General features: G+C 41.0%; 1 protein-coding gene across 1 annotated transcript in view; it reads right to left on the bottom strand.

Annotated features, from left to right (window-relative positions):
• RTTN (rotatin) overlaps nt 1-22,682 on the bottom strand; it is a 1,186,344-nt gene that overhangs the window by 650,728 nt on the left and 512,934 nt on the right. The window contains exons 23-24 of the mRNA XM_053714873.1: nt 12,758-12,851; nt 10,822-10,881 (exon numbers count right to left, since the gene is read on the bottom strand). Coding sequence (XP_053570848.1) covers nt 10,822-10,881; nt 12,758-12,851 — 154 coding nt within the window. The remainder of the gene's footprint in view (nt 1-10,821; nt 10,882-12,757; nt 12,852-22,682) is intronic.

Raw genomic sequence — 22,682 nt, 5'->3', positions numbered from 1 at the left:
CCCATCTAATACCCTCCCCTGTCTTCCACCCTCACTCCTGCTCTTACTCACATCTTCAACCTCTCTCTCTACCGGCTCATTCACATCTTCTTTCAAAAACGCAAAAGTTACTCCCATACTCAAAAATCCCTCCCTCGACCCCAATTCTCCTGAAAGCTACCGTCCCATATCACTGCTTCCACTAACATCAAAACTCCTTGAAAAACTAGTTTACAATCGTCTAACCCACTTCCTGTCCACCAACTCTTTGCTTGACCCCCTGCAATCTGGATTCCACACCAAACACTCAACTGAGACTGTCCTTACAAAGGTTACTAACAATCTTCTTTCTGCTAAAAATATTGGCAAATACTCTATACTCATCTTACTTGACCTCTCAGCTGCCTTTGACAAAGTTGACCACCCCCTCCTCCTACAGACCCTTAGCTCTTATGGCCTCTGTGACACTGCTCTTTCCTGGATTCACTCCAATCTTTCTCACAGGTCTTTTTCTGTGTCATTTGTTGCAGACTCCTCCTCTACTATACCTCTATATGTTATGGGTCCTCTACTCTTCTCTATCTATACTTCTTCACTGGGTAAACTTATCAACAGTTATGGCTTCAAATATCACATCTATGCTGATGACACCCATATATCTACTTCTCCACCCCTGCTCTCTCTCCATCTGTCAATTCTCATGTCAGCGACTGCTTATCTGGTATTTCTTCCTGGATGGCTTCTCACCACCTAAAGATTAACATGTCCAAGACTGAGCTCCTTCTTATCCCCCCCCCCTCAAGCTCTACGCCAACTTCTGACTTCTCTATCCCTGTTGACGGCATCACTATTTCCCTATCACCCCAAGTCTGCTGCCTCTGAGTTACACTCAACTCAAATCTATCCTTCTTCCCCTATATCCAATCGCTTTCTAAATCCTGCCGCAACCATTTACGCAATATTTCCAAGATTCGCCCTTTTCTGAGCGCTGACACCAAGCAAATATTTAACTCCCTTGCTATTTCCCGACTTGACTGCTGCAATAACCTACTGGCTGGCCTTCCTCTTTCCTGCCTTTCTCCCATCCATCCATCCTAAATGCCTCGGCCACACGGATCCACCTTTCCCGTCGCTCTGTATCTGCTGCACCTCTCTGCAAGTCCCTTCATTGGATCCCCATTCACAGAATTAAAATCAAAATTCTCACCCTTACATACAAAGCTCTGACCAAAGCCGCTCCCCTCTACCTATCCTCTCTAATACACAAGTATACTCCAGCCCGCCCACTAAGATCCAACAATGCTCCTTGCATCCACGACTATCACCTCCTCTAATGCTAGACTGCAAGACTTCTGTCGTGCAGCACTTACCGTCTGGAACACTCTCCCTAGTGCTGTCAGGCTTTGCCCTAATCTTTCTTCCTTTAAATGTTCCCTGGAGACTTTTCTGTTCAGAGAAGCATACCACCCAACTAAATAATAAATTAATTTCACTTACCTAACATTTCCCTCATCTAACTCTGTATTAACATCTTTCTCAATCTTACAGTCCTCACCTCCTGTTTCTCAACCTCCTACCCTCCTAGATTGTAAGTTCCCACTGGAATAGGGCCCTCAATCCCTCCTGTATGTGTTTGTAAATTTTGTCCTGTCTCTTACAAGTCTTGTATTGTTTTATTTATATGAATTGTATCCATGGACAGCGCTGCGGAATATGTTGGCGCTTCATAAATAAAGTATAATAATAATAAGGCAATCCATAGGTTATTGCCGAGTAAGAACGGACAGACCCGCAGGACCAGCCCAACAGGGGTCCGAGACTTCCAAGCTCAGGACTGGAAAAGGATACAGAAATAACAAAGACTATAAGAGGATTACTTCATCCCCTTATGTCTATGTATGCAAGCCAGTCAAAGAGTAAGACTGAGAATCCCCAGATCCATTAAGAGTGGTATCCTCCAGCAACTCCAAAAACGTGCCTTAATAGGACACAAAGGCACGCCAGTCTATAACAAAAGACGCAAAATACCTCCAGCGGGAGAAAATGAAACAACAGCCCTGAAGGTTGATCCCCTGAGGCCTCAGGAGCAGTCGCTCCCCCGGAAGGCTGAACTGGACCAGGAGATCCCACACCTGACGAGCCCTGGTTAACGAAACACGGACAATATCTTAAGCACACTCCCGAGAGGTGCAGATGCACCAGCGCCAAATATATGGCCATGCAGAACCGTGTTGTAACCTCCGGTGGGAACAGACCACACGCCCTAGAAAGGATAAGTAACGTTTGGGTTACCTGCATGCGTAGTAAGAATTGGTGGTAGGGAACTCGTCTTGTGAGAAACAGAATCACCAGAGACGGATGACTCAGTGGGCACCAGATTCCCCAAATCCGAGGAACAGAGCACTCTAAAACGGCATTCGGAACATAACTGATGGGCATGTATCACCCAGGCCAATTGATAATCTTCGCAAGAAGTAGAGTCTGAATCAGAGACATCAGTCTCCAAGAATCCCTAACTGGGACACTGCAGCCTCCAGAGAACCAGACACCAGCGGACCAGGATTTCTCTGTCACCACACGGTCAGGACAACGGAAATGGAGTCCCAAGGTAAACCATGCAGTCCATGCAAAAGCGCGCCCAAAAGAAAAGGCCGCGTCACATAGGCCGTTATGTTACAAAATAGCCATGAGCCGAAGTAACACTACAAAGTAGCAGACAGAATCACATAGCAAACATGATTATAAACCCCCTGTTCAATAATCCCCCTCAGGAGATATTAATCCTTGATTCCTAGATACAAAAAAGGAGCCTCACTGAGACCCTATGTTAAAGTTATCCCCGAAAGGTTGTAGCCCCTCTCGGATAAAGAGTTAAAATTACAATACATCCATGATGAAAGTAAAATGAACGATCTTACCGTAATCTACGCCGTGGAACAGGAACACAACCCTTCAAGTGTGACACATAGTAGCGTCGCCTCTGCCATGGACTTGAGAAAAAAAAGCAGGCAGCGAAACTCGTCAACGCTGATTGCTTGTGGAGCTGTTAATTTGAGTCGGGATGGTTTCGTAGAAAAACTCTCCCTGCATCTCCGGACTCTAACTTACACCCATGCTCTCACTGAGAGGCTGACAAGACTACTTAAAACTCCACTCCCATGCCGAAGAGTACTACCCTCCATAACAGACTATCGAAAACTTCTGACACTTCTCTGCCAACCTCCTGGAATGAAAGGGAATGAGGGAAGTGGGAGGAGTATTTAAGCTTTTGGCTGGGGTGTCTTTGCCTCCTCCTGGTGGCTAGGTTCTGAATTTCCCAAAAGTAATGAATGCAGTTGTGGACTCTTTCTTTTTATGAAGAAAAATATTATAATAAAAGTTAATTGGGAAGATATTTAAAATTGTATTCTCTATTTGAATCATGAAAAAAAATTGGGGTTTATGTCCCTTTAAAGGGACACTAAAGTCAAAATTAAACTTTCATGATTCAGATAGAGCATGCAATTTTAAGCAACTTTCTAATTTACTCATATTATCAATTTTCTTAATTCTCTTGGTATCTTTATTAGAAAAGCAGGGATGTAAGCTTAAGAGCCATCCCATTTTTTATTCAGAACCTGGGTTGCACTTGCTTATTGGTGGCTAAATGTAGCCAACAAACACAAGTGCTAGCCAGGGTGCTGAAACCAAAAATGGGCTAGCTCCTTAGCTTACATTTCTACTTTTTCAAATAAAGATACCAACAGAACAAAGAAAAATTGGTATAAGTAGATTAGAAAGTTACTTAAAATTGCATGCTCTATCTGAATCATGAAAGAAAAAAATTTGGATTTACTATCCCTTTAAAGGAACAGACTACACCAGAATTTTTATTGTTTAAAAAGATAGATACTCCCTTTATTACCCATTCCCTAGTTTTGCATAACCAACACAGTTATATAAATACACTTTTTACCTCTGTGATTACCTTGTATCTAAGCCTCTGCAGACTCGCCCCTTTTTTCAGTTCTTTTGACAGACATCCATTTTAGCCAATTAGAGCTGGCTCACCTGAACTCCATGTGCGTCAGCAAAGTGTTATCTATATGACACATGAACTAACACCCTCTAGTGGTGAAAAACTGTCAAAATGCCCTGAGAGAAGAGGCGGCCTTTAAGGGCTTAGAAATTAGCCTATGAACCTCCTAGGTTTAGCTTTCAACTAAGAATACCAAGAGAACAAAGCAAACTTGGTGATAAAAGTAAATTGGAAAGTTGTGTAAAATTACATGCTCTATTTGAGTCATCAAAGTTTATTTTGGACTAGACAGTCCCTTTAAGAATAAGTCATCTGTAGATCAGATTTGCAAGGTATCTACCTGGTCTTCTTTGCATATTTTCACTAAATTCTACCATTTTAATGTTTTTGCTTACAGTGTTGTTTCTTAGTTTTTTCCTTGTTTTTGCATGATTAAAAATAATAATATTATTAATAATAATAATAATTAAAACTATTACGGTATATGTTTAAGCTCTTTTTTAGTATTGTGAAAAAAAGATATGGGAAAATAATAATAATTATAATAATAAACGTCTAATTAGATGATATATCATACTGGTCAAGTCCTCATTACTCGTGGACTTGACTGCTTGGGTATTAAGTTTCGGCGGAGTAATAGATTGTGGACTTTCACCACCTATATGAAAGAAAAACATAATTTATGCTTACCTGATAAATTTATTTCTCTTGTAGTGTATCCAGTCCACGGATCATCCATTACTTGTGGGATATTCTCCTTCCCAACAGGAAGTTGCAAGAGGATCACCCACAGCAGAGCTGCTATATAGCTCCTCCCCTCACTGCCATATCCAGTCATTCGACCGAAACAAGACGAGAAAGGAGAAACCATAGGGTGCAGTGGTGACTGTAGTTTAATTAAAATTTAGACCTGCCTTAAAAGGACAGGGCGTGCCGTGGACTGGATACACTACAAGAGAAATAAATTTATCAGGTAAGCTTAAATTATGTTTTCTCTTGTTAAGTGTATCCAGTCCACGGATCATCCATTACTTGTGGGATACCAATAGCAAAGCTAAAGTACACGGATGATGGGAGGGACAAGGCAGGAACTTAAACGGAAGGAACCACTGCCTGTAGAACCTTTCTCCCAAAAACAGCCTCCGAAGAAGCAAAAGTATCAAATTTGTAAAATTTTGAAAAGGTGTGAAGCGAAGACCAAGTCGTAGCCTTGCAAATCTGTTCAACAGAGGCCTCATTTTTGAAGGCCCAGGTGGAAGCCACAGCTCTAGTAGAATGAGCTGTAATCCTTTCAGGGGGCTGCTGTCCAGCAGTCTCATAGGCTAAGCGTATTATGCTCCGAAGCCAAAAGGAGAGAGAGGTTGCCGAAGCTTTTTGACCTCTCCTCTGTCCAGAGTAAACGACAAACAGGGCAGATGTTTGACGAAAATCTTTAGTAGCCTGTAAGTAAAACTTCAAGGCACGAAATACGTCCAGATTATGCAAAAGACGTTCCTTCTTTGAAGAAGGATTAGGACACAATGATGGAACAACAATCTCTTGATTGATATTCCTGTTAGAAACCACCTTAGGTAAAAACCCAGGTTTGGTACGCAGAACTACCTTGTCTGAATGAAAAATCAGATAAGGAGAATCACAATGTAAGGCAGATAACTCAAAGACTCTTCGAGCCGAGGAAATAGCCATCAAAAGCAGAACTTTCCAAGATAAAAGTTTAATATCAATGGAATGAAGGGGTTCAAACGGAACTCCCTGAAGAACTTTAAGAACCAAGTTTAAGCTCCACGGGGGAGCAACAGTTTTAAAGAAAGGCTTAATCCTAACCAAAGCCTGACAAAATGCCTGGACGTCTGGAACCTCTGCCAGACGCTTGTGCAAAAGAATAGACAGAGCAGAGATCTGTCCCTTTAAAGAACTAGCTGATAAGCCTTTGTCCAAACCCTCTTGGAGAAAGGACAATATCCTAGGAATCCTAACCTTACTCCATGAGTAACTCTTGGATTCACACCAATAAAGATATTTACGCCATATCTTATGGTAGATTTTCCTGGTGACAGGCTTTCGTGCCTGTATTAAGGTATCAATGACTGACTCGGAGAAGCCACGCCTTGATAGAATCAAGCGTTCAATCTCCATGCAGTCAGTCTCAGAGAAATTAGATTTGGATGATTGAAAGGACCTTGTATTAGAAGGTCCTGTCTCAGAGGCAGAGTCCATGGTGGAAGAGATGACATGTCCACTAGGTCTGCATACCAGGTCCTGCGTGGCCACGCAGGCGCTATCAGAATCACTGATGCTCTCTCCTGTTTGATTTTGGCAATCAGTCGAGGGAGCAGAGGAAACGGTGGAAACACATAAGCCAGGTTGAAGAACCAAGGAGCTGCTAGAGCATCTATCAGCATCGCTTCCGGGTCCCTGGACCTGGATCCGTAACAAGGAAGCTTGGCGTTCTGGTGAGACGCCATGAGATCCAGTTCTGGTTTGCCCCAACGATGGACCAGTTGAGCAAACACCTCCGGATGGAGTTCCCACTCCCCCGGATGAAAAGTCTGACTACTTAGAAAATCCGCCTCCCAGATCTCTACCCCTGGGATGTGGATCGCTGACAGGTGGCAAGAGTGAGACTCTGCCCAGCTAATTATCTTTGAGACTTCTAACATCACTAGGGAACTCCTGGTTCCCCCTTGATGGTTGATGTAAGCCACAGTCGTGATGTTGTCCGACTGAAATCTGATGAACCTCAGGGTTGCTAACTGAGGCCAAGCTAGAAGAGCATTGAATATTGCTCTTAACTCCAGGATATTTATTGGGAGGAGTTTCTCCTCCTGAGTCCACGATCCCTGAGCCTTCAGGGAGTTCCAGACTGCACCCCAACCTAGAAGGCTGGCATCTGTTGTTACAATCGTCCAATCTGGCCTGCGAAAGGACATACCCTTGGACAGATGGACCCGAGATAGCCACCAGAGAAGACAATCTCTGGTCTCTTGATCCAGATTTAGTAGAGGGGACAAATCTGAGTAAGCCCCATTCCACTGGCTTAGCATGCATAATTGCAGCGGTCTGAGATGCAGGCACGCAAATGGCACTATGTCCATTGCCGCTACCATTAAGCCGATTACTTCCATGCACTGAGCCACTGACGGGCGTGGAATGGAATGAAGGACACGGCAAGCATTTAGAAGTTTTGATAACCTGGACTCCGTCAGGTAAATTTTCATCTCTACAGAATCTATAAGAGTCCCTAGGAAGGAGACTCTTGTGAGTGGGGTTAGAGAACTCTTTTCCACGTTCACTTTCCACCCATGCGACCTCAGAAATGTCAGAACTATCTCTGTATGAGACTTGGCAATTTGAAAGCTTGACGCCTGTATCAGGATGTCGTCTAGATAAGGAGCCACCGCTATGCCTCGCGGTCTTAGAACCGCCAGAAGTGAGCCCAGAACCTTTGTAAAAATTCTCGGGCTGTGGCCAACCCGAAGGGAAGAGCTACAAATTGGTAATGCCTGTCTAGAAAGGCAAACCTTAGGAACCGATGATGATGTTTGTGAATCGGCATGTGAAGGTAGGCATCCTTTAAGTCCACTGTGGTCATGTATTGACCCTCTTGGATCATGGGTAGGATGGTCCGAATAGTTTCCATTTTGAATGATGGAACTCTGAGGAATTTGTTTAAGATCTTTAGATCCAAAATTGGTCTGAAGGTTCCCTCTTTCTTGGGAACCACAAACAGACTTGAATAAAGTCCCTGTCCTTGTTCCGTCCGCGGAACTGGATGGATCACTCCCATTACTAGGAGGTCTTGCACACAGCTTAGGAATGCCTCTTTCTTTATCTGGTTTGCTGATAACCTTGAAAGATGAAATCTCCCTTGTGGAGGAGAAGCTTTGAAGTCCAAAAGATATCCCTGAGATATGATCTCCAACGCCCAAGGATCCTGAACATCTCTTGCCCACGCCTGGGCGAAGAGAGAAAGTCTGCCCCCCACTAGATCCGTTTCCGGATAGGGGGCCGTTCCTTCATGCTGTCTTGGGGGCAGCAGCAGGCTTTCTGGCCTGCTTGCCCTTGTTCCAGGACTGGTTAGGTTTCCAGGCCTGTCTGGAATGAGCAACAGTTCCCTCTTGTTTTGAAGCGGAGGAAGTTGATGCTGCTCCTGCCTTGAAATTTCGAAAGGCACGAAAATTAGACTGTTTGGCCTTTGATTTGGCCCTGTCCTGAGGAAGGGTATGACCCTTGCCTCCAGTAATGTCAGCAATAATTTCCTTCAAGCCAGACCCGAATAAGGTCTGCCCCTTGAAAGGAATGTTGAGTAATTTAGACTTTGAAGTCACGTCAGCTGACCAGCATTTAAGCCATAGTGTCCTACGCGCCTGGATGGCAAATCCGGAATTCTTAGCCGTTAGTTTAGTCAAATGAACAATGGCATCAGAAACAAATGAGTTAGCTAGCTTAAGCGTTCTAAGCTTGTCAATAATTTCATTCAATGGAGCTGTATGGATGGCCTCTTCCAGGGCCTCAAACCAGAATGCCGCCGCAGCAGTGACAGGCGCAATGCATGCAAGGGGCTGTAAAATAAAACCTTGTTGAATAAACATTTTCTTAAGGTAACCCTCCAATTTTTTATCCATTGGATCTGAAAAAGCACAACTGTCCTCAACCGGGATAGTGGTACGCTTTGCTAAAGTAGAAACTGCTCCCTCCACCTTAGGGACTGTCTGCCATAAGTCCCGTGTAGTGACGTCTATTGGAAACATTTTTCTAAATATAGGAGGTGGGGAAAAGGGCACACCGGGTCTATCCCACTCCTTGCTAATAATTTCTGTAAGCCTTTTAGGTATAGGAAAAACATCAGTACACACCGGCACCCCATAGTATTTATCCAGCCTACACAATTTCTCTGGAACTGCAACTGTGTTACAGTCGTTCAGAGCAGCTAATACCTCCCCAAGCAATACACAGAGGTTCTCAAGCTTAAATTTAAAATTAGAAATCTCTGAATCAGGTTTCCCCGAGTTAGAGACGTCACCCACAGACTGAAGCTCTCTGTCCTCATGTTCTGAATACTGTGACGCAGTATCAGACATGGCTCTTACAGCATTTGCGCGCTCTGTATCTCTCCTAATCCCAGAGCTATCGCGCTTGCCTCTTAATTCAGGCAATCTGGATAATACCTCTGAAAGGGTATTATTCATGATTGCAGCCATGTCCTGCAAGGTAATCGCTATGGGCGTCCCTGATGTAATTGGCGCCATACTAGCGTGCGTCCCCTGAGCGGGAGGCGAAGGGTCTGACACGTGGGGAGAGTTAGTCGGCATAACTTCCCCCTCGACAGAACCCTCTGGTGATAATTCTTTTATAGATAAAGACTGATCTTTACTGTTTAAGGTGAAATCAATACATTTAGTACACAGTCTCCTATGGGGCTCCACCATGGCTTTCAAACATAATGAACAAGTAGGTTCCTCTGTGTCAGACATGTTTAAACAGACTAGCAATGAGACAAGCAAGCTTGGAAAAACACTTTAAAACAAGTTTACAAGCAATATAAAAAACGTTACTGCGCCTTTAAGAAACACAATTTTGTCAAAATTTGAGATAACAGTGAAAAAAGGCAGTTACACTAACGAAATTTTTACAGTGTATGTAATAAGTTAGCAGAGCATTGCACCCACTTGGAAATGGATGATTAACCCCTTAATACCAAAAACGGAATAATAAATGACAAAAACGTTTTTTAAACAGTCACAACAACTGCCACAGCTCTACTGTGGCTTTTTACCTCCCTCAATACGACTTTTGAAGCCTTTTGAGCCCTTCAGAGAAGTCCTGGATCATGCAGGAAGAAGCTGATGTCTGTGTCTGTAATTTTTTCTGCGCAAAAAAGTGCTAAAATAGGCCCCTCCCACTCATATTACAACAGTGGAAAGCCTCAGGGAACTGTTTCTAGGCAAAATTCAAGCCAGCCATGTGGAAAAAACTAGGCCCCAATAAGTTTTATCACCAAACATATATAAAAAACGATTAAACATGCCAGCAAACGTTTTAAATTACACTTTTATAAGAGTATGTATCTCTATTAATAAGCCTGATACCAGTCGCTATCACTGCATTTAAGGCTTTACTTACATTACTTCGGTATCAGCAGCATTTTCTAGCAAATTCCATCCCTAGAAAAATATTAACTGCACATACCTTATTGTAGGAAAACCTGCACGCCGTTCCCCCTCTGAAGTTACCTCACTCCTCAGAATATGTGAGAACAGCCATGGATCTTAGTTACTTCTGCTAAGATCATAGAAAACGCAGGCAGATTCTTCTTCTAAATACTGCCTGAGATAAACAGTACACTCCGGTACCATTTAAAAATAACAAACTTTTGATTGAAGAAATAAACTAAGTATAAAACACCACAGTCCTCTTACGACCTCCATCTTTGTTGAGAGTTGCAAGAGAATGACTGGATATGGCAGTGAGGGGAGGAGCTATATAGCAGTATTTTTTCAGCACCTCTTTTTATTCCCTGTTTTTTTGTATGCTCTATATTTCTGTTTTATAGTGTTCTTCATTACACACTGCTCCCTATTAGCTAAATTTTACTACCAGTCCCTTTTGTAGCTATTCATAACAAGAATAATATATTGGCTCTTACATACAAAAAGCCCTCAACACCACCAAACTTAACTTACTTAACGTGACTGCAATTAATCATAGACCATTTTATACTGATGTGGAATATGACTGTGCTTTCTTAATAAATACAAACGTATGTCCAATAGATCAATAAGACTATTATAGTAATCTCTTTGTAAGCATTTAGATCAACTTACCGTCTTACAACAGTGACAGGTAAACCAAAAAGAGGTTGAGAACAAGTTGTACTTTCTGACCTGAAAAGAATGTTAAAAAGAAAAAAAGGTAATAAACAATGCTGCAAACTAATATGGATCAATACATTAAATATAAGTAAAAACATACTATTTTATGTTAGATGTTTTTCCTTTTACAAGCTAAGATTTCAATATTATTCCTACTTGCATACATTTACTAGTTTATATTTTGGACAAGGATTTCAATTTCATCCCACTACCAATCAAAGAATGGGTTAGAACCTTTGTAAGGCACTTGTAACATTTCTCAGAACATCTGCATTTCCTATTAGCAATTCTGATAAGTATTTATCACTGAAACAGCATTGTGCTGAGAAATATTGTACATATAATGAAACTTATCACTAGCAAAAAGTGCAGTGGTGGTTAAATGCAAACACTGGTGACATACTCTCGGTCTCTGGAGGCCCACTAAAAAGCACCATAATCCCTCACCACAATACCACTCTTAAAAGGATTATGAAACAGCACTCCATTAGTAAAAACAAATATGCTTAATCAAAGTAAACATAACCAGAAACTTTGAGTAAAAAAATATAATATTTTTTTACTTGTTTTCTTGAAAAATTAGCCCTTAGGAAATGTCACTGTAGCTCTTGCACTCAGGGATATGAGAGCAGACATGTTGGTAACTTAAAGTGAAGGCAAACTTTGATGAATGAAAGCCTGTTTTTTTAAAAAATACTATTAAAAACAGGGGCACTTTCATTCATCAAAGTTTAGAAAGCAGCCGTTTTGATTAAAAACGTACCTTTGTTTTTTTCACAGCCAGAGCAGCTTCCCCCACCTGGAGATCCTCTCTTCACACGTCATAAATGGCTAATCTAGCTTCCTCCAATCACGGCATGGCCGCAAGCAATGACTACCCTGGGGGGAAAGCCGTGATTGGAGGAAGCTGGGATCTCCAGGTGGGGGGAGCTGCTCTGGCTGTGCAAAGAAGAGAGGTACGTTTTTAATCAAAACTGCTGCTTTGTAAACTTTGATGAATGAAAGTGCCCCTGTTTTAATAGTATTTTTAAAAAAATGGGCTTTCATTCATCAAAGTTTACCTTCACTTTAAATTGCATTCTGTCTTCTTCTGAGCGTGGGCAAAAGTGACTGCCTGTTTCTCTTTCATTTACTAAACACTAAGCTAACTCATAATACTCTAGAAGATTTGTGACATCAATCTAGATATGCCTTCCTGTAGAGCCCCCTTGTAGGGATGTGACACAAAGCAATTATAAACAATACATATAATGTATTTATGTATAACATAAATGAAAATATATAAATAAATAAAAAACATGCTTAGTACTTTTATTACAACACTGAAACAGGCTTTTTAGATGCCTTTAATGACTAAAATATCGAAAATGTTTAATATTTGCCTTAAATATATAGGATTCTATGTGTGTAATAGATTTGGCCTCAACTCACTATGTATAATTTACAAGTCAGCACAGCGAAAAACACATTTTAAGTAGCCAGGGAAGGACATGTTTATAGAACTGTGCAAAATAATCCAAATAGTTAGAAAGTTAAAAGCTCTCAAAAATATTATCCAAAGTTCAATAATAGATCGTTTTACCATACATTTGAAGATTCCATTAAATAGAGCAATATATATTTAGATATGTACTTACCTACATAAAGCATGTTGTGTGGTAATTTTATTTCTGAATAATAATATAAACTTAAATATTGTAGTCTAATTTTATTTAGATTCTAATAGTCTTAACAAGTTATGCTGAATAATTATAAATGTAATAATTCAAAGTAAACAATTTTAACAATTATAAAAAGTCTTTCACCATACCTTTTTGTTATATTATTAAATTATACGTTAATACGTTAACCAACACAATACAAAAAAAAAAAAAAAACTCTGGCTTACCATGTGTCCATTTTTGATATTTCATCAAACAACACAAGGCACAGTAGAGAAGCAGATTCTATCAGCAAAGACTTATCTTCCTGTAATAACATCACTGAAAAAGAGCATTTAAAATATTTGTATCTATATCTCAAGTACCTTAAAGGAACATTAAACAGTTTAATTGCATAATTAACAAATGCATAATAAAATAATAAGCGGGAACGTTTACACTCAATTTAAAATGAGCAGGAGACTTTTTTCTGACAAATCTCAAAGTTTCTATTCTTTTAACTGTCCCCTGTATCATATGACAGTCAGTCAGTCACAGACATATAAACATGTATAATGTGAACTCATGCTCAGTAGAATCTGGTGCCAATTTGAAAATGGAAGTAAATTGGAAAGTTTCTTTAAATTTGCATGTCTCTCTGAATTATTAAAGTTAAATTTTAACTTTGGTCCATTTAAAAAAAAGTTTTAAAAGTAAAAGTAGCAGATAAAATTTTAAAAACAAAGTGAGACTGCAAAAAAAAAAAAAAAAAAAAAAAAAGAAAAGCAAATATGCTTACTTGATAAATTTCTTTCTTTCATGGTGATGATAGCCCATGAGCTCCTGGCATTCAACTGCTGGGCTCTAGGAGGACACACAGATTCCAAGAGCACTTAATCCCTCCTAAAAATTACCCTTAAACGAGCTGGCAAAAGCTCACCTGTAAAAATTGAAGAACTATAAAGGAAAGCTAGATAAGATCTTGTTTCTCACACCAGGAAAACAGAATTTATGCTTACCTGATAAATTACTTTCTCCAACGGTGTGTCCGGTCCACGGCGTCATCCTTACTTGTGGGATATTCTCTTCCCCAACAGGAAATGGCAAAGAGTCCCAGCAAAGCTGGTCACATGATCCCTCCTAGGCTCCGCCCACCCCAGTCATTCGACCGACGGACAGGAGGAAATATATATAGGAGAAACCATATGATACCGTGGTGACTGTAGTTAGAGAAAATAATTCATCAGACCTGATTAAAAAACCAGGGCGGGCCGTGGACCGGACACACCGTTGGAGAAAGTAATTTATCAGGTAAGCATAAATTCTGTTTTCTCCAACATTGGTGTGTCCGGTCCACGGCGTCATCCTTACTTGTGGGAACCAATACCAAAGCTTTAGGACACGGATGAAGGGAGGGAGCAAATCAGGTCACCTAAATGGAAGGCACCACGGCTTGCAAAACCTTTCTCCCAAAAATAGCCTCCGAAGAAGCAAAAGTATCAAATTTGTAAAATTTGGCAAAAGTGTGCAGTGAAGACCAAGTCGCTGTCTTACATATCTGGTCAACAGAAGCCTCGTTCTTGAAGGCCCATGTGGAAGCCACAGCCCTAGTGGAGTGAGCTGTGATTCTTTCAGGAGGCTGCCGTCCGGCAGTCTCATAAGCCAATCGGATAATGCTTTTAAGCCAAAAGGAAAGAGAGGTAGAAGTCGCTTTTTGACCTCTCCTTTTACCAGAATAAACAACAAACAAGGAAGATGTTTGTCTGAAATCTTTAGTAGCCTCTAAATAGAATTTTAGAGCACGGACTACGTCCAAATTGTGTAACAAACGTTCCTTCTTTGAAACTGGATTCGGACACAAAGAAGGTACAACTATCTCCTGGTTAATATTTTTGTTGGAAACAACTTTCGGAAGAAAACCAGGCTTAGTACGCAAAACCACCTTATCTGCATGGAACACCAGATAGGGCGGAGAACACTGCAGAACAGATAACTCTGAAACTCTTCTAGCAGAAGAAATTGCAACCAAAAACAAAACTTTCCAAGATAATAACTTAATATCTACGGAATGTAAGGGTTCAAACGGAACCCCTTGAAGAACTGAAAGAACTAGATTTAGACTCCAGGGAGGAGTCAAAGGTCTGTAAACAGGCTTGATCCTAACCAGAGCCTGAACAAATGCTTGAACATCTGGCACAGCTGCCAGTCTTTTGTGAAGTAAAACAGATAAAGCAGAGATCTGTCCCTTCAGAGAACTTGCAGATAATCCTTTCTCCAAACCTTCTTGTAGAAAGGATAGAATCTTAGGAATTTTTATCTTGTTCCATGGGCATCCTTTAGATTCACACCAACAGATATATTTTTTCCATATTTTATGGTAAATTTTTCTAGTTACAGGCTTTCTAGCCTGAATCAGAGTATCTATTACAGAATCTGAAAACCCACGCTTTGATAAAATCAAGCGTTCAATCTCCAAGCCGTCAGTTGGAGGGAAACCAGATTCGGATGTTCGAATGGACCCTGAACAAGAAGGTCCTGTCTCAAAGGTAGCTTCCATGGTGGAGCCGATGACATATTCACCAGGTCTGCATACCAAGTCCTGCGTGGCCACGCAGGAGCTATCAAGATCACCGAGGCCCTCTCCTGATTGATCCTGGCTACCAGCCTGGGGATGAGAGGAAACGGTGGGAATACATAAGCTAGGTTGAAGGTCCAAGGTGCTACTAGTGCATCTACTAGGGTCGCCTTGGGATCCCTGGATCTGGACCTGTAGCAAGGAACCTTGAAGTTCTGACGAGAAGCCATCAGATCCATGTCTGGAATGCCCCATAATTGAGTTATTTGGGCAAAGATTTCCGGATGGAGTTCCCACTCCCCCGGATGGAATGTCTGACGACTCAGAAAATCCGCTTCCCAATTTTCCACTCCTGGGATGTGGATCGCAGACAAGTGGCAGGAGTGATCCTCCGCCCATTGAATTATCTTGGTCACTTCTTTCATCGCCAGGGAAGTCCTTGTTCCCCCCTGATGATTGATATATGCAACGGTCGTCATGTTGTCTGACTGAAACCTTATGAATTTGGCCTTTGCTAGTTGAGGCCAAGCTCTGAGAGCATTGAATATCGCTCTCAGTTCCAGAATGTTTATCGGGAGAAGAGACTCTTCCCGAGACCATAGACCCTGAGCTTTCAGGGATTCCCAGACCGCGCCCCAGCCCACTAGGCTGGCGTCGGTCGTGACAATGACCCACTCTGGTCTGCGGAAGCTCATTCCCTGTGACAGATTGTCCAGGGTCAGCCACCAACGGAGTGAATCTCTGGTCTTTTGATCTACTTGAATCGTCGGAGACAAGTCTGTATAATCCCCATTCCACTGTCTGAGCATGCACAGTTGTAATGGTCTTAGATGAATTCGTGCAAAAGGAACTATGTCCATTGTTGAAAATCCTTGGAGCAGTGGCTAATCCAAATGGAAGTGCCACAAACTGGTAATGCTTGTCCAGAAAAGCGAACCTTAGGAACTGATGATGTTCCTTGTGGATAGGAATATGTAGGTACGCATCCTTTAAATCCACGGTAGTCATAAATTGATTTTCCTGGATAGTAGGTAGGATCGTTCGAATGGTTTCCATTTTGAACGATGGTACCCTGAGAAATTTGTTTAGGATCTTTAGATCCAAAATTGGTCTGAATGTTCCCTCTTTTTTGGGAACTATGAACAGATTGGAATAAAATCCCATTCCTTGTTCTCTTATTGGAACTGGATGTATCACTCCCATCTTTAACAGGTCTTCTACACAATGTAAGAATGCCTGTCTCTTTATTTGGTTTGAAGATAATTGAGACCTGTGGAACCTTCCCCTTGGGGGTAGTTCCTTGAATTCCAGGAGATAACCTTGAGAAACTATTTCTAGCGCCCAAGAATCCTGAACATCTCTTGCCCAAGCCTGAGCAAAGAGAGAAAGTCTGCCCCCCACTAGATCCGGTCCCGGATCGGGGGCTATCCCTTCATGCTGTTTTGGTAGCAGTGGTAGGCTTCTTGGCCTGCTTACCCTTGTTCCAGCCTTGCATTGGTTTCCAGGCTGGTTTGGGTTGTGAAGTATTACCCTCTTGCTTAGAGGATACAGAATTAGAGACTGGTCCGTTTCTGCGAAAGGGACGAAAATTAGGCTTATTATTAGCCTTAAAAGACCTATCCTGTGGGAGGGCGTGGCCCTTTCCCCCAGTGATGTCTGAAATAATCTCTTTCAAATCAGGTCCAAATAATGTTTTACCTTTGAAAGGAATGTTAAGCAATTTTGTCTTGGAAGACACATCCGCTGACCAAGACTTTAGCCAAAGCGCTCTGCGCGCCACGACAGCAAACCCTGAATTTTTCGCTGCTAATCTAGCTAATTGCAAAGCGGCATCTAAAACAAAAGAGTTAGCCAATTTAAGTGCTTGAACTCTGTCCATAACCTCCTCATACGAAGATTCTTTACTGAGCGACTTTTCTAGTTCCTCGAACCAGAAACACGCTGCCGTAGTGACAGGAACAATGCATGAAATTGGTTGTAGAAGGTAACCTTGCTGTACAAAAATCTTTTTAAGCAAACCCTCTAATTTCTTATCCATAGGATCTTTGAAAGCACAACTATCTTCGATAGGAATAGTAGTGCGTTTGTTTAGAGTAGAAACCGCCCCCTCGACCTTGGGGACTGTCTGCCATAACTCCTTTCTGGGGTCGACTATAGGAAATAATTTCTTAAATATAGGGGGGGGGACAAAAGGTATGCCGGGCCTTTCCCACTCTTTATTTACTATGTCCGCCACCCGCTTGGGTATAGGAAAAGCGTCGGGGGGCACCGGAACCTCTAGGAACTTGTCCATCTTACATAATTTCTCTGGAATGACCAAATTGTCACAATCATCCAGAGTAGATAACACCTCCTTAAGCAGTGCGCGGAGATGTTCTAATTTAAATTTAAATGTCACAACATCAGGTTCAGCTTGATGAGAAATTTTTCCTGAATCTGAAATTTCTCCATCAGACAAAACCTCCCTCATGGCCCCTTGAGATTGGTGTGAGGGTATGTCAGAAAAGTTATCATCAGCGTCCTCTTGCTCTTCAGTGTTTAAAACAGAGCAATCGCGCTTTCTCTGATAAGTAGGCATTTTGGATAAAAGATTTGCTATGGAGTTATCCATTACAGCCGTTAATTGTTGCATGGTAATAAGTATTGGCACACTAGATGTACTAGGGGCCTCCTGTGTGGGCATAACTGGTGTAGACACAGTAGGGGATGATGTAGTATCATGTTTACTCCCCTCATTTGAGGAATCATCTTGGGCAATATCATTATCTGTTGCATTACTGTCCTTACTTTGTTTGGACACTATGGCACAATTATCACATAAATTTAAATGGGGAGACACATTGGATTTCATAAATATAGAACATAGCTTATCTGATGGTACAGACATGTTAAACAGGCTTAAACTTGTCAACAAAGCACAAAAAACGTTTTAAAATAAAACCGTTACTGTCACTTTAAATTTCAAACTGAAAACACTTTATTACTGAATATGTGAAAAAGTATGAAGGAATTGTTCAAAATTCACCAAAATTTCACCACAGTGTCTTAAAGCATTAAAAGTATTGCACACCAAATTTCAGAGCTTTAACCCTTAAATTAACGGAACCGTTTTTACATTTAACCCCTATACAGTCCCAGAATGAGGCTCTGTCTATAACTAGAAAGGCCCCATTCTGAAAAAGGTGTCCAACACAGTGCCTGCCGTTTTTCTAAACGTTCCCCAAGATTATAATACCAATAATTAGTTAGAATCTGCATAATATGCCTAGTAAAGCAATTGTTTTAGCCCAGAAAAATGTCTACCAGTTTTTAAGCCCTTTTAGAAGCCCTTTATTCTTTTATGTTTAACTAAGAAAATGGCTTACCGGTCCCCATGAGGGGAAATGACAGCCTTCCAGCATTACATGGTCTTGTTAGAAATATGGCTAGTCATACCTTAAGCAGAAAAGACTGCTAACTGTTTCGTCCAACTGAAGTTACTTCATCTCAACAGTCCTGTGTGGAAACAGCAATCGATTTTAGTTACTGTCTGCTAAAATCATCTTCCTCTTACAAACAGAAATCTTCATCCTTTTCTGTTTCAGAGTAAATAGTACATACCAGCACTATTTTAAAATAAACACTTGATAGAAGAATAAAACTACATTTAAACACCAAAAAAACTCTTAACCATCTCCGTGGAGATGTTGCCTGTGCAACGGCAAAGAGAATGACTGGGGTGGGCGGAGCCTAGGAGGGATCATGTGACCAGCTTTGCTGGGACTCTTTGCCATTTCCTGTTGGGGAAGAGAATATCCCACAAGTAAGGATGACGCCGTGGACCGGACACACCAATGTTGGAGAAAGAAAACTCGCCAAATTCTGTGATACATTTTCTTTGTAACAGGTTTCCTGGCCTGAATTAAGGTTTTGACTACCACATAAGAAAAAAGAATTTGTGTAAATATTAAGTGTTCAATCTTCAAGTCTTCAAGTTGAAAGACACAACATTTTGATAATAGAAGGGATCTTGAGATAGTTGGTTATGTTGTAGTGGAAGATCTGTACCAGATCTGCAAACCAAGTTCTGTGTGGCAAACTAGGAGCAATCAGAATTACTGATGAGAGCTCTTTATAGATCTGAGCTATCACCCTTGGCAGCAGAGCTGTAAGAGGAAATATTTAAAAAAAGGCAAAATGACCAGGGAGCTCCTAGAACATCTACAAATTACAAATGTACACAGTTGTTCTGTGTGAGTAGCGCACAACTCACCGCTCCCTACGCGATGACTGCAGGGGGTGGAGTAATCAGTCCTCCAAACTGCTCAATGGAGAGTGGGTGTAATTTCAGTTTGTCCTGTTATGCAGCCCAAAAAGTAAGTCTGCCAACTTACAAAGCAAATGTAAAGATATCCAGTATAAGGGCGCACCACAGAGACACTTAGTCCAATTTAAAAGTTACTTTTCTTTATTTCGGCACAAGTGTAAAAGCATAAAGTTAGGCACACAGGCCCAGCAGGCTCACAGGTAAAAACATAACACAGGTGTGTCAGATAGTCAAGCAGACATGTTTCGTGAGCATGCAGTGAACAAGTGAGCATGCTCACGAAACATGTCTGCTTGACTATCTGACACACCTGTGTTATGTTTTTACCTGTGAGCCTGCTGGGCCTGTGTGCCTAACTTTATGCTTTTACACTTGTGCCGAAATAAAGAAAAGTAACTTTTAAATTGGACTAAGTGTCTCTGTGGTGCGCCCTTATACTGGATATCTCATCTACAAATTACACCTGAGGAACTCTGAACCCTGCAAAATATCTGGGAAGTTTGATGAGAAGCCTTGTGGTTTAATACTGGTAGACTCCAATGAGCTACAATCTTGTTGAAAACATCCAGATGAAGGGACCATTCCCCTGTACCAAGGGATTGCAGAACGAGAGTGGTTCCTAGTTGTCCTGGGTTGGAGAAACTGTACAGTCAAAACTCTTAAAAATCTTCATCGCTATGGAACTGCGTGTTCCCAAGTGCTGAAACACTGTCCGATAAAATGCAGATGAGTCTCTTCTTATAGGAGAGCCCAACTCTGAAGGGCTTTTAGGATTGCACAGAGATCTAGAATATTTATTGTTAACCTCACCTCCTGAGGAGACCAAACTCCTTGTGGTTGGGTCTGCTGTGATTGTCCAGGTAGGACGTAGAAAGGACAATCCTATAGAAACGTCAAGGAGATCTGTCCACTATGACAGGGACTGTCTCACTTTAAAATCCAAGATGATTCATTGGAAGCTATGTATAAACATTGAATGCACAGCTGGAGATGACTCGTGTATCCATGCAAAAGGAATAGTGTCTGATCAAGCTATCATCAGTCCTAAAACGTTAATGCATTGAGATGTTGTAGGATTGAAAAAAGATTGTAGAGTTGCACAAGTTTTCTGAAGCATCAAACACCTTTCTTTTGTTAAGTAAGGTCTCATAGAAATTGAGCCAAAATTTCTCAGTATGAGATACAGAAAAAACATAATTTATGTAAGAACTTACCTGATAAATTTATTTATTTCATATTGGCAAGAGTCCATGAGCTAGTGACTTATGGGATATACAATTCTACCAGGAGGGGCAAGATCTCCCAAACCTCAAAATGCCTATAAATACACCCCTCACCACACCCACAATTCAGTTCAACGAATAGCCAAGAAGTGGAGTAAAAAAGCATCAACAAAGGAATTTGGAAATAATTGTGCTTTATACAAAAAAATCATAACCACCCTAAAAAAGGGGGTGGGCCTCATGGACTCTTGCCTATATGAAAGAAATTGAATTTTTCAGGTGAGTTCTTACATAAATTATGTTTTCTTTCATGTAACTGGCAAGAGTCCATGAGCTAGTGATGTATGGGATAGCAATACCCAAGATGTGGAACTCCACGCAAGAGTCACTAGAGAGGGAGGGACAAAATAAAAACAGCCATATCGCTGAAAAAATTAATCCACAACCAAATAAAAGTTTATTCTCAAAAATAAAAGGAAAAACTTAAATCATAAGCAGAAGAATCAAACTGAAAAAGCTGCCTGACAAACTTTCCTACCAAAAACTGCTTCCGAAGAAGCAAATAAATCAAAATGGTAGAATTTAGTAAATGTATGCAAAGAAGACCAAGTTGCTGCTTTGTAAATCTGAACAACTGAAGCTTCATTCTTAAAAGCCCAAGAAGTGGAATCTGATCTAGTAGAATGAGTTGTAATTCTCTGAGGCGGGGCTTTACCTGACTCAAATAAGCGTGATGAATCAAAAGCTTTAACCACAATGCTAAAGAAACCTTCTGACATTTCCTGGAACCAGAAAGGATAACAAATAGACTAGAAGTCTTCCTGAAATCTTTAGTAGCTTCAACATAATATTTCAGAGCTCTCACCACATCCAAAGAATGTAAAGATCTCTCCAAAGAATTCTTAGGATTAGGACACAAAGAAGGGACAACAATTTCTCTATTAATATTGTTAGAATTCACAACCTTAGGTAAGAATTTAAATTTAGTCTGCAAAACTGCCTTATTCTGATGAAAAATCAGAAAAGGAGATTCATAAGAGAGAGCAGATAATTCAGAAACTCTTCTAGCAGAAGAGATGGCCAAAAGGAATAACAGTTTCCAAGAAAGTAGTTTAATGTCCAATGAATACATAGGCTCAAATGGAGGAGGCTGTAAAGTCTTCAAAACCAAATTAAGACTCCAAGGAGGAGAAATTGATTTAATGACAGGCTTGATACGAACTAAAGCCTGTACAAAACAGTGAATATCAGGAAGTTTAGTAATTTTTCTGTGGAATAAAACAGGAAGAGCAGAGATTTGTCCTTTCAAGGAACTTGCAGACAAACCTTTATCCAAACCATCTTGAAGAAACTGTAAAATTCTAGGAATTCTAAAAGAATGCCAAGAGAATTTATGAGAAGAACACCATGAAATGTAAGTCTTCCAAACTCGATAATAAATCTTTCTAGAAACAGATTTACGAGCCTGCAACATAGTATTAATCACAGAGTCAGAGAAACCTCTATGACTAAGCACTAAGCGTTCAATTTCCATACCTTCAAATTTAATGATTTGAGATCCTGATGGAAAAACGGACCATGAGATAGAAGGTCTGGCCTTAATGGAAGTGGCCAAGGTTGGCAACTGGACATCCGAACAAGATCCGCATACCAAAACCAGTGAGACCATGCTGGAGCCACCAGCAGCACAAACGATTGCTCCATGATGATTTTGGAGATCACTCTTGGAAGAACTAGAGGCGGGAAAATATAAGCAGGTTGATAACACCAAGGAAGTGTCAACGCATCCACTGCTTCCGCATGAGAATCCCTGGACCTGGACAGGTACCTGGAAAGATTTTTATTTACATGAGATGCCATCAGATCTATTTCTGGAAGCCCCCACATTTGAACAATTTGAGAAAACACATCTGGGTGGAGAGACCATTCTCCCGAATGTAAAGTCTGACGATTGAGATAATCCGCTTCCCAATTGTCTATACCTGGGATATGAACCGCATAAATTAGACAGGAGCTGGATTCTGCCCAAACAAGTATTGGAGATACTTCTTTCATAGCTTGAGGACTGC

Source organism: Bombina bombina, chromosome 5 (assembly GCF_027579735.1).
Source record: "Bombina bombina isolate aBomBom1 chromosome 5, aBomBom1.pri, whole genome shotgun sequence".
Lineage (NCBI taxonomy): Eukaryota > Metazoa > Chordata > Amphibia > Anura > Bombinatoridae > Bombina > Bombina bombina.
This window is presented reverse-complemented; position numbering and strand designations above follow the sequence as displayed.